Source organism: Porites lutea, chromosome 10, assembly GCF_958299795.1.
Source record: "Porites lutea chromosome 10, jaPorLute2.1, whole genome shotgun sequence".
Classification (NCBI taxonomy): Eukaryota; Metazoa; Cnidaria; class Anthozoa; order Scleractinia; family Poritidae; genus Porites; species Porites lutea.
Genome location: NC_133210.1, coordinates 32696880 through 32706879, shown reverse-complemented (window position 1 = coordinate 32706879; position 10000 = coordinate 32696880). Strand labels below are relative to the sequence as shown.

The window sequence follows — 10000 nt, the reverse complement described above, 5'->3', positions numbered from 1 at the left end:
ATCATCCATGTGGAAATTGAAGTCACCCGTTATTAATAAACATCTCGAGGGCTCAGCAGCAATTTGCTCTAGTAATCTAGAGAACTCTTCAAAGAAAAGCAAACAGGAGTTGTTGTCGGGTGGACGATAAATAACCAGGATCCTAATACACTGAAGGCTTCTGAGACGGACATCCATGAATTCAAATGACTGAAAGGTGTCACACATTGAGGAGTTGATATTAAGATTGTCTTTAAATAACACACCAACTCCTCCTCCCCTGGAATGAGATCTTGGAACGTGTAGGAACCTATAGCCGGTAGGACACAAAGTTCCCACTTTAACATCATTGGTATTTCCAGGTCGCAGCCATGTTTCTGTTAAAGCCATAATATCAATATCATTGTCCACAACATAGTCTTTCACAATCATCGCCTTATTCTTAACAGATCTTACATTAAGTAGGCAAAGCTGAACACAGCAGGAAATATATCTGTGAGATACAAAATCAGTTTGTCGTTGAACATTTCTCAAGTTGTGTTTCTCGTGGCTTCGTGTTCATAACACTCTCAATGGAAGTATTAGAGCAACGGATGAACGCATTGCTAAATTGTCTCACGACCTGGTGGCTTTGTCTTCATATTAGTCTTTCACCACAGTCCATGTTCTACGCGTCCCGTGTGTAGCTGGCCAAAGTATTTCCCTCTCGAGTCGCGTGGGATCCGTCACGTGTACGTGTATCATGGCCCGATTTCTTTTCTCAGTTGTTTACTCAGCTGTTTCCTGGGATAGCTAGGTTTTCCTGTCCGTTGATTCTTTGTATGAAATTGAATTTTGGTCGAACATCATTAGCCTCTCACGGCAAAATTTTATTGAGGGGTTCCAGTTCGCTTCCAGTGAGAGTAAGCTCCGGCTTCTCCGATGCTTCCTGGTCAGCCTGCGGCGCTTAAGAGGAGTCGGAACCCGTGAGCTGATTTTTCATCAGAATTGGTCGGATAGTGTTCGTAGATCGACTTGGAGAGAACTCAAAGCGGTTTGTCTTGCCTTACTAGCCTTCGGGAGCACTTTACATAATCAGTCCAAGGTTTTTTGATATTCTGACGACCATAACGTCTAATCCATTCTTCGCGACGGCAGCAGGAAACGCGATCTCCGGGATTTAGCCCTAGTTGTTTTTCAAATTTGCTCCCATCATTGTATTTCGTTCGAGGTCAAGTGGATCCTTAGGGACCTGAACGCCAGTGCGGACTGTATCTGCAAACTCGTTGACTTCGATGGTTACGGCCTCAACGATTCCGTTTTTCTAGGGACTACACTATTGACAGGTTCGCCTGTAGCTACAACGGCAAGGTGCCTAGGCTTAACTCTCGATTTTTTCAGCCAGGCTGTTAGGCTGTTTATGCCTTCGCTCTAAATTGGAGTTAGGACGACAACTGGCTTGGCCCACAGGTTTGCCTCATTGTCAGAGTCATCAGACACATTGGGCTCTGCCGCGCTCACGGCAACCCTTGTTCCTCCCCTATGGAAGTCAGCTATTTTCTGGAATGTTTCTACTAGAGATGGAGTGCATTGGAATAGTTTTGTTGTCGACTGGGTTTTATTGCCTAAGTTCCAGGGGTTATTTGTTCCAAGGAAGGCCCGTAATTCCCTTTTCAAATCCAGGCCTATATTTTTTGGCGTCATAGCGCTTCGAGTTTATTTTCGGCGCCCCAGACCTCCCTCGTCCCTGGCGCGCTTCTGCTCTACGCCGCCTGACGGAAAGTGTTACCTTTGCCTCTACACGCGTGTTATGCGTACCTTTAGGTTTGGAACCATTAGGTTTTTGACCCCCCCCGCTTCCGCCCGCTCTCCTATCACTTCCCTTTTCCGGTGTTTTAAGCTCGTTTTTTTAAAAATTATCTTTTATTTCGTGCTCCTCACATTTTCTTCTTGTATTTTCGATTACTTTTCAGATATGTTCCGCTCTGGTTTCTAGCGCGGGCCCCAGAATTTCCCACCAGAGGGTTGAATACTGAGGCTGACAGACAGTCTACAATGCAATCGACGGTTCTCTCCTCAAAGGCCGTTAGTACGACAGTGGTGTACCTTCGTGCTTCTCGCAAGTAAAAATGTTTTGCTGCCAGTAAGCTTTATTCCTGGGCCTGTCCTGCCAGTCCCTGCCATGTTGCCTTGTATTTGCAACACCTCATTGAAGAGTCGCACTCCCCGTGCGTCTTAGACTCGGCTGTTTACGGTAGTAAATGGGCTCATACCATGGCGGGTATCCCCTCTCCCACGGATAAACCGATTATTGAAGAAGTTAGGAATGCTTCCAAAAGGATTTTAGGTTTGATGAGGTCTCCATAATTAGGGGGGAATTATATGTTCATGAGGGTTTCATGATCATTAAGGTTCTCAAAAGCAAGAACGACCAATTTTGTAAGGGCGATGAATCGGAGTGATTTTCTCGGAAATGTTTGGCCCTGCTTGTACCTTGCCCATTTTTCCATCCCTCTAGCTCCAGGGATCTCATTTTTATGCCCATGTCTCGCGGGAACAGCTCCTTTAAGTTAGTTTCCCAGGACGAGCCTATCAGCTATACCACAATTAGAGAGGCTTTTCGCAAGGACCTGAGAAGTTTCGGGGTTGACCCTTCCACTTTTGGTTTTTTATTCCTTGCGTTCGAGAGGGGCCACTTCCGCTTCTTATAATGGGGTTAGTGACAGTGTGTTTCGGTGGCTCGGCCGCTGGAAGTCCGTTCTAGCCAAGGACGTCTACCGATGATGACCTAGAAAAAAGGCTTTCAGTTTCTTGGGCTTTAGGAACTTTCATTTGTCATTTCGCCCAATACTTTGTCACTCTACGTACTTTGTAGGGTTGGTTCTCGCCAAGCCGTCCCAAAATAAACTTATTTGCCATTACGTTTTGTCTGTTGATGTTGTGTAGTGGAGTCAAAATATGTTATTTCTGACGAATGAGCCCGCGAAGAAGACAGAAATAAATATTTTGACGGCACGAGATACAACAGGGCCTGGGTACTAGGCCGAGTGCACCATGGGTAGCCATATCGGGGGTATATAAGGCTGCGTATATCACGTGTACGTCATCTAGGCTTACGAACCACCCTCTCTTTGGTTTTTCTTTATTTTTGTTTTATTTATTTTTAGGAGCAACATATTCTCGATGACATTGTAAAGTCCCGTAGGGAGGGCTTTGAGCTTGAGCCTTGGTTCCTACCCAGATTTCCTGCCCGCATTTTTTCCCTTTGGGGTTTTTTTGGGCAGGTTTTTTCTGGCCTCCGTCTGACCGCATTTACTTCAGTTTGTAAGCGGTAGCTCAGCTCTGCTAGTTTTCAGTTTTTTCCCGTTTCTTATTTTATGTACTTGTACAGTTATCTCAGTTTTGCACCTGCTCCTTTACTTGATATATTTAGTTTCTATGTATGTCTAGGTCAGCTGTCTCGGAACCGCTCTTTAGGAAGCGACATAAGTCTCGTTTGATGCAGTTAGGTTGCAGGCAATGTTACAGACGTCTAGCCAGGGTCGTTATCCATTTGTTTACTTTCAATGTCCTGCCCTAGCCTTTTATGGCAGCCTTACTGGTTATTGGGCTATGTGCCTTGTTGGGTACATCAGTGGAGATAATTTCCAGTTTTCCTGGCACTCAGCCTCTGTGGTCCTGAAGTGTTCCCGGTCCCAGTTATCTGTTGATCAGAGTTTTATTTATTTCCCCAGCCTAACTGGCAGCCTAACTGGCACTAAGCCTGCGTGCTTCTTTGGGGGACTCAGGTCGAGATCGACCAGTTGTAGCAGATTTCTCTTTTGCTTAGCCTCTGTGCTCCTGCCGTGTTCCCTGTGCCAGTTATGCGTTGTCAGAGTTTTATTAATTAGTTTCCCCAGCCTAACTGGCACTAAGCCTGCGTGCTTATTTGGGGGATTTAGGTCGGGATCGACCAGTTATAGCAGTTTTTCTTTTTGCTTAGCCTCTGTGCTCCTACCGTGTTCCCTGTGCCAGCTATATGTTGTCAGAGTTTTATTAATTAGTTTCCCCAGAATAACTGGCAGCCTAACTGGCACTAAGCCTGCATGCTTAACTGGGTGATTCAGGTCAAGAGCGACCATTTGTAGCACGAGCTTTTTCTTTTTGTGAAAGCTAGTTTACGAGTGTTGTACATTGGGTATTCACCAGTAATCACCTATTATTGTATTTACATAAGTACTTTGTAGGGTTGGTTCTCGCCAAGCCGTCCCAAAATAAACTTATTTGCCAATACGTTTTGTCTGTTGATGTTGTGTAGTGGAGTCAAAATCAATAATGATAATAATACTGATAATGATAATGACTACAGCTCGGTAACTGATTTACTTGTAAAAGTGAACTCTAAATTCTGAAAGTCATGAGTTAATACGCTGTGTTTGGAGGAAAGTGCAACGTACGGGGTACCTGATAGCGGGCGGCTAACCTGCCAGACCACAAACTTTTTTCGGCCTTTGTCTGTGAAAGAAAAGCCAAAGCTAGCGAGCAGCGGAACAGACGGAAAACTATGAACATAAAATAAAGAAGATAGATTTAGCTACCCATCGATTTCGTCGTTTTTACAGCTAAAGCCAACGGAAGCCAACGCCCTCGCCATCTCGCCCCACCCCCGCCCTGTTAATACTGCTCCCAGTCTCTCTCGGGTATTCTGCAGGAGTGTGTCTGTAAACAGAACAGCCGCCGAAAGCCTCCGGGTGCTGTAGCTTGAATCAGGAGTGCAGGAGCTCTTAAAAAGCCAAAGGTTAAGAGGTTAGTCAAAGATATATGGCGCTTTACAGCACGTAGAGGTCTTGAACATGATTAAGAAGTGATTGCCGAGTGCTGTGAGGCCTTACTTAACGCCTAACATGTTGTGTGGTTTCTTTGTCACACCAAGGTCACGGTGTTTTCATGGCTTAATAATTAAGCTTACATAACCTTCTTTGTATCACTGTTACCTCTTTCTATCTGCCTAACTATCTATCTTTCTTTAATGTTAAAGTGTATAGACTTGTCAACGGCAAGTGAGGCGCAATTTTCCTTCTGTAAATCAGTGGCGCTCAAACCCCACCTGGCTTTGGACGGATTTGCATACTTAATTTTGATCATAGGTCTTTTATCTTTAATATTTATTCTCATTACTTATTGCGTAGATGTTGCAAAGGTTGATTTATTTTAGTTTTGCAATAGAGCAATGCAGCATTAACAGATTGCATGGGAATCTTGTTAAACTGAGCACACTGTTGTTCGTAAGGTAAGGTAGACGAGGTACATTGAAATATTAGTTTGCAGCAGGCCGGCAGTGCGTGGGCGGGAACTCACGCGAAATTGTCATGGGAATATTTAATTCAATTTTCAACGGTTCTCTTAACATCATTCACGAAAATTTTGCTTACCCAGTCTGTAGCTGAAGTGCAAGGATTAAGTAAAGAATTATTAGATTTGAAGTGGCATCCAACATAATTATTGTTTAAAACCCTCTTTCAGGGCTCAAATATATAATTGAGCCAGTCTATGGACAATTTAGTGAGCATACAGAACAAAAAGGTAGAATGAGGAGGACGGTTGTGTGTCATGAACGTGAGAGGGCTATAATGTGCATGTTATTTGGTGATCTTTACTTCGAATTTCTTTGTTTTGGTCTTTTACAAAAAGAGGTTTGACGAAAATTTTTCAAACATAAATTTATTATTGTCATGCTTGTCACACAAGGTTTGCCATCGATCTTCTTTCCTCTGCCATCTGCATGATAATTGCTTAAGGTCACTATTAAATGTCAACCAGAATGGTAACTTGAGCAGTCAAACACTTCTGTTGTCAGTTTTATATGTTGACCAGTTACCCACACTCTCACCCTTGAAGAAAGTCAAATGATTCTCAGTTTTTGTCTCGTTGTAAAAATGCAATTAATATTACATTCACAAGTACTTTGTGCAAAGAAAATCATTTTTACAGCTTGCCATTCGGACAAACTGAAGCTAGCATTATTTTACTGGCCCAGACGTCATTTCAACTAGCCTCGAAAGCTTTTTGACAAGCAGAATTGATTTCACAGTTCTTCTGTTATTCAAATTCCTCAAAAAACATCACTTGCCCGCTGGGCATGTTATAAACAAAATTCTCTAGCCCGATAGCAAAATCCACTAGCCATGGGCTACCAGACACTACTTTCTTTGCACTCTGTAAGTAGGAAATAGATAAGTGTTGCCATGATTTTTACGTTGCTGGCCTATATTTGAGGGGGTGATGGGTATAGTGCAAAATAGAGAGTCTCCAGATCTGAGATCTCCAGAGGTTGGCATCTCTGCTTACTATCAAAACAGAGATCAGAGGCTGTCTTTGGTTAAGTTTTAAACCATTTTGTCCATTAAGCAACTTTTCAAACTTTAATATTTTAGGGACAACTAGACCTGTCACATAAGACTTGATTCACAAAAATTTGTTTTGGCTGGTCAGCAAGTCTGGCCACTGTCTGAAAATTATTTTGAGCCCTTCTCCAAACTAAAATTCAAAATTTTGATTTGGGTCCTGTTAGGAAGTAATGCCAAAGAGTTTTCATTTGAATAATCATATAACAGGATTTCATCTACAGACTTGAAAGTACTGCATTTCTGTTATTTTACTATTGCCGTTATTTTTATGGGGTGATATCACATATCTGGATAGCTGTCAGTATTTAATTAGCTAGGAGATGGGCATCTCACAGTAATCTACCTTCTGCCATGTTTAATCATCCTTCTTTTATAGATCAAAGTATTGCAAAGTAATAATCCCTTGTTCTTACCTCCCTCGTGTAACATACTAAAATAATAAAAATATTATATTTGTCCTAAAATTATATTTCCACACCGAAAAAACTGCTAAAATTGCCTTATAGTTGAAAATCTATTGAAAAGAAATTATTGAATTTATTGAAGAATTTCCAGGAGCTTTTTACATCATTTGTATAAAATCTAATACCCAATCTTTAAAATGCTCTCCGTGACAAAAACAACTGGCTGAAACAACCCCAGGGGGGGTACTCGGGATTTCAAGTGACGGGGATGATGGAATGGAGCCAAAAGTCAAGACCCAAAAAAATCCCTAAGGCTTCCAGCAAAACCCAAAAAAATCCCTGGACCAAAAATTGATCCCAAAAAAATTCCATGCCAATTTTGTGGCCCTTAAAAGTTCCAGAAAGGGGTAATGCTATAACACAAAGAAAAACATTGGAAATTGAACACTCGTGTTTGTTTATTCATCATACCATCTGAATATATCCTTTCCCTAATCTGATTCTTTTTAATACCCCAAAAATATCCCTACTCAAATCAAGCTACCCAAGCCAAATTTTCGTACCCCAAAAAATCCCGGAATCGAAAATTTCAAACCCAAAGGAATCCTTGGATCATCCCCGTCACTTGAAATCCTGAGCACCCTCCCTGGGGAAACAACATGAAAGTTATGGAACATTTCTTATTTATTATCAGTGTATTTTTTTGCCTAGGTAACAGATTATTATTTAACTGCCATCTAAAGGAAGAGCTTTATTGGTGATGTTAGGTTGCAATGACAGAACAAGCCGAAAAAAATCTGCGGGTTGTTGCTGTGTCTGCACATGATCCTAATGTGGATGATGACCTTGAAGCAGCAGAAGCTGTATTTACAGCCCCTGATATATCCTCTCAGCTGCCTGTAAAACGAGGAGACAAGTTTGAGGTGTTAAGCAGAGATGTTGACTGGTGGCTTTATGTAAAGAATGTTGAAAATGAAGAGAAAGGTTACATCCCCAGCACATGTGTGGTGCCATTAAAGGATGATTTAACTAATGAAGAGTAGGTGACATTTGATACAAATATTTTAATTTATTGCAATAATTATTTTAAGTTGATAAAATTAAAATGTATCTTTAATAATGCTACTGTACTCAATAAAGCAGTCTAACAAGTATTTGTGGGTTCTAGGGATGAAGAGTTAGGACACAATGTTGAATTGACGGCTGACTTGGTCAACTCAAGTGTTGAACTGAAATTCTTTCCTGAGGCTCCTGCTGAAAAGGATGCAGTAAATAGGGTAAGTTGAAGTTTCCAGTCCTTAATTTGATATTATCTTTTGGGTGCGATTTGCATGAGCAATGCACCAGTTTTTTGAAAAATTACATACTCAGTGTATTTGCTTGCTTTTATAAGTACCTTTCTTTTTGGTACTTTCAGGAATGTGGCTATGATAGAATTGAGTTGGAAGCTACAGGTTCTAGTGCAAGCCTCCTATAACTCTGAATTCTATTTTGCCAAAGTAACAAAAAAGGCCAGGGTATATTACGCAAATTATAGATTGAATACTATAGTATTTTTGGAATTTGGACATTGCAAGAGCAGTTCTTGCCAAGAGCAAAAGATGGTGGGAATGTTAGGTTTACATGAAGCTCTACCCAAATGGCAATTGGAGAGTATCATAATTTGTATTTTTCAAAGTAGCCTGCTGCAATAAGGGGTAATGTTATATACTACACCTGTCAGACAACCCTCAAATTCACCTAATACTTTATGCTATCACTATATTGTACTCAATAGAGAGGTGGGACATGACCACACTCATAACCTTTAAACTTTTATTTGTTATTTGTGATAAGTAAGCATAAAATTATGCAAATACTGTGTATATGTACCGTCTTCAGATAGTGAAAGTTATATAAGTTCAATACTAGTAGTATAAGATAGATCAGTATTTTGAAATCACACAACTTGTGTTATCTTAAAATAGAGTGACTCCCCTGAAGTAAAGGCCAACATCTTTTCAAAACTGACTTTTTGGTGGCTGACTGGGTGAGTTAACTTTATTTTGTTGGAAATTATCACTTAACAGCTGTTAACCCTTACTTTTATTTCCACCAAATTTCCTAAGTTAGCTGACAGCTATCGAACAGTCACATGACTGTTAATTGTACAGTTGTACTTCATGTAAATGACAAGCCAAAATATGAAGATAGTCATGGTTACTTATGGCAGGTGGTTGCTTTAAGACAATATTAAATCAAACTCTTTTTTAAGAAGAGGTCCAGAGACATCTTTTGGGAAAAGAATTTATTACATATGATTTCAAAGTTGCTAATTGTGAATTAAGTTCCATGTTGTTGCTAAGAGGTCTTTGCATATTCTGAATAGTATAGCCACATACGTCATACATAGAGATCAGATCATGTGTTAAGTGCTCGTTTACAAGAGGTTAAACCCAATTGGAAAATTATAAACGTACACCCTAAAAAGTGTCTGTGTTTGATGCTTATATATAAGAGGTGGTCATTTACAAGAGGTATTGATTGTAGGACTTTGGCAGGGAAAATTTTGGTATCTTGGATACAGGGAGCTGTAGATTGTTGCTTGTGGGTGGTGCAGGTGACTTACAAGAGGTGTTTGTGTTTGATTGTATTTGATTTGGAATTTTGTTTCAACATGATGTTGCAACAAAAATGATATTATAATGTCATTAATGGTTGCAGTTAAGTCAACAAGAAAGTACTGAGGTTTGTCAAGATAATTAATTTGATCAATTGTTTCTATGAATGTCTTCTGTTATCCTCAGATTAATCATCAAAGGTTATAAAAATCCCCTGGTTGACAGTGATTTGTGGGCTTTAGGAAAAAATAACAAGTCTGTCACCATTGTTCCTAAGTTCATGGAGAAGTGGGCCAAGGAGGAAAAGAGATGCGCTATGTAAGTTCACACAATTTTCACCACATATTCCTTCTTATAATTGTTTTGGAAAACTTCTGTTACACATTTTGATGCATTTTGTAGTGGTAAAAGGTGCCCCATGGAGGAACAACAAGAGCTTGAGACAGCAAAGTTGAAAGGAGAAGAAGAAAATGATGATCAAGCTGTAGTGTACAATGACAAGGATAAGAAACAGAAAAAAAAGAAAAAAGAGAAGGAAAAGAAAGCTTCGTTACTGCGAGCCATGGCGTACTTGTTTGGGCCACAGTTCCTGATTGGCATGCTCGTAAAACTTAGTTATGATGTGATCCAGTTTGCTCAACCACAATTGGTT

General features: G+C 40.5%; 1 protein-coding gene across 1 annotated transcript in view; it reads left to right on the top strand.

Moving 5' to 3' along the window:
• Positions 1 to 4641: 4641 nt before the first annotated feature.
• The window catches only part of LOC140950262 (multidrug resistance-associated protein 1-like), a 23441-nt gene continuing 18082 nt past the window's right edge, over positions 4642 to 10000 (top strand). The window contains exons 1-6 of the mRNA XM_073399473.1: positions 4642 to 4743; positions 7460 to 7787; positions 7917 to 8025; positions 8716 to 8777; positions 9535 to 9666; positions 9751 to 10000. The exon at positions 9751 to 10000 is cut by the window's right edge and continues 2 nt beyond it. Of these exons, the coding sequence (XP_073255574.1) occupies positions 7522 to 7787; positions 7917 to 8025; positions 8716 to 8777; positions 9535 to 9666; positions 9751 to 10000 (819 nt within the window). The 5' untranslated portion in view covers positions 4642 to 4743; positions 7460 to 7521. The remainder of the gene's footprint in view (positions 4744 to 7459; positions 7788 to 7916; positions 8026 to 8715; positions 8778 to 9534; positions 9667 to 9750) is intronic.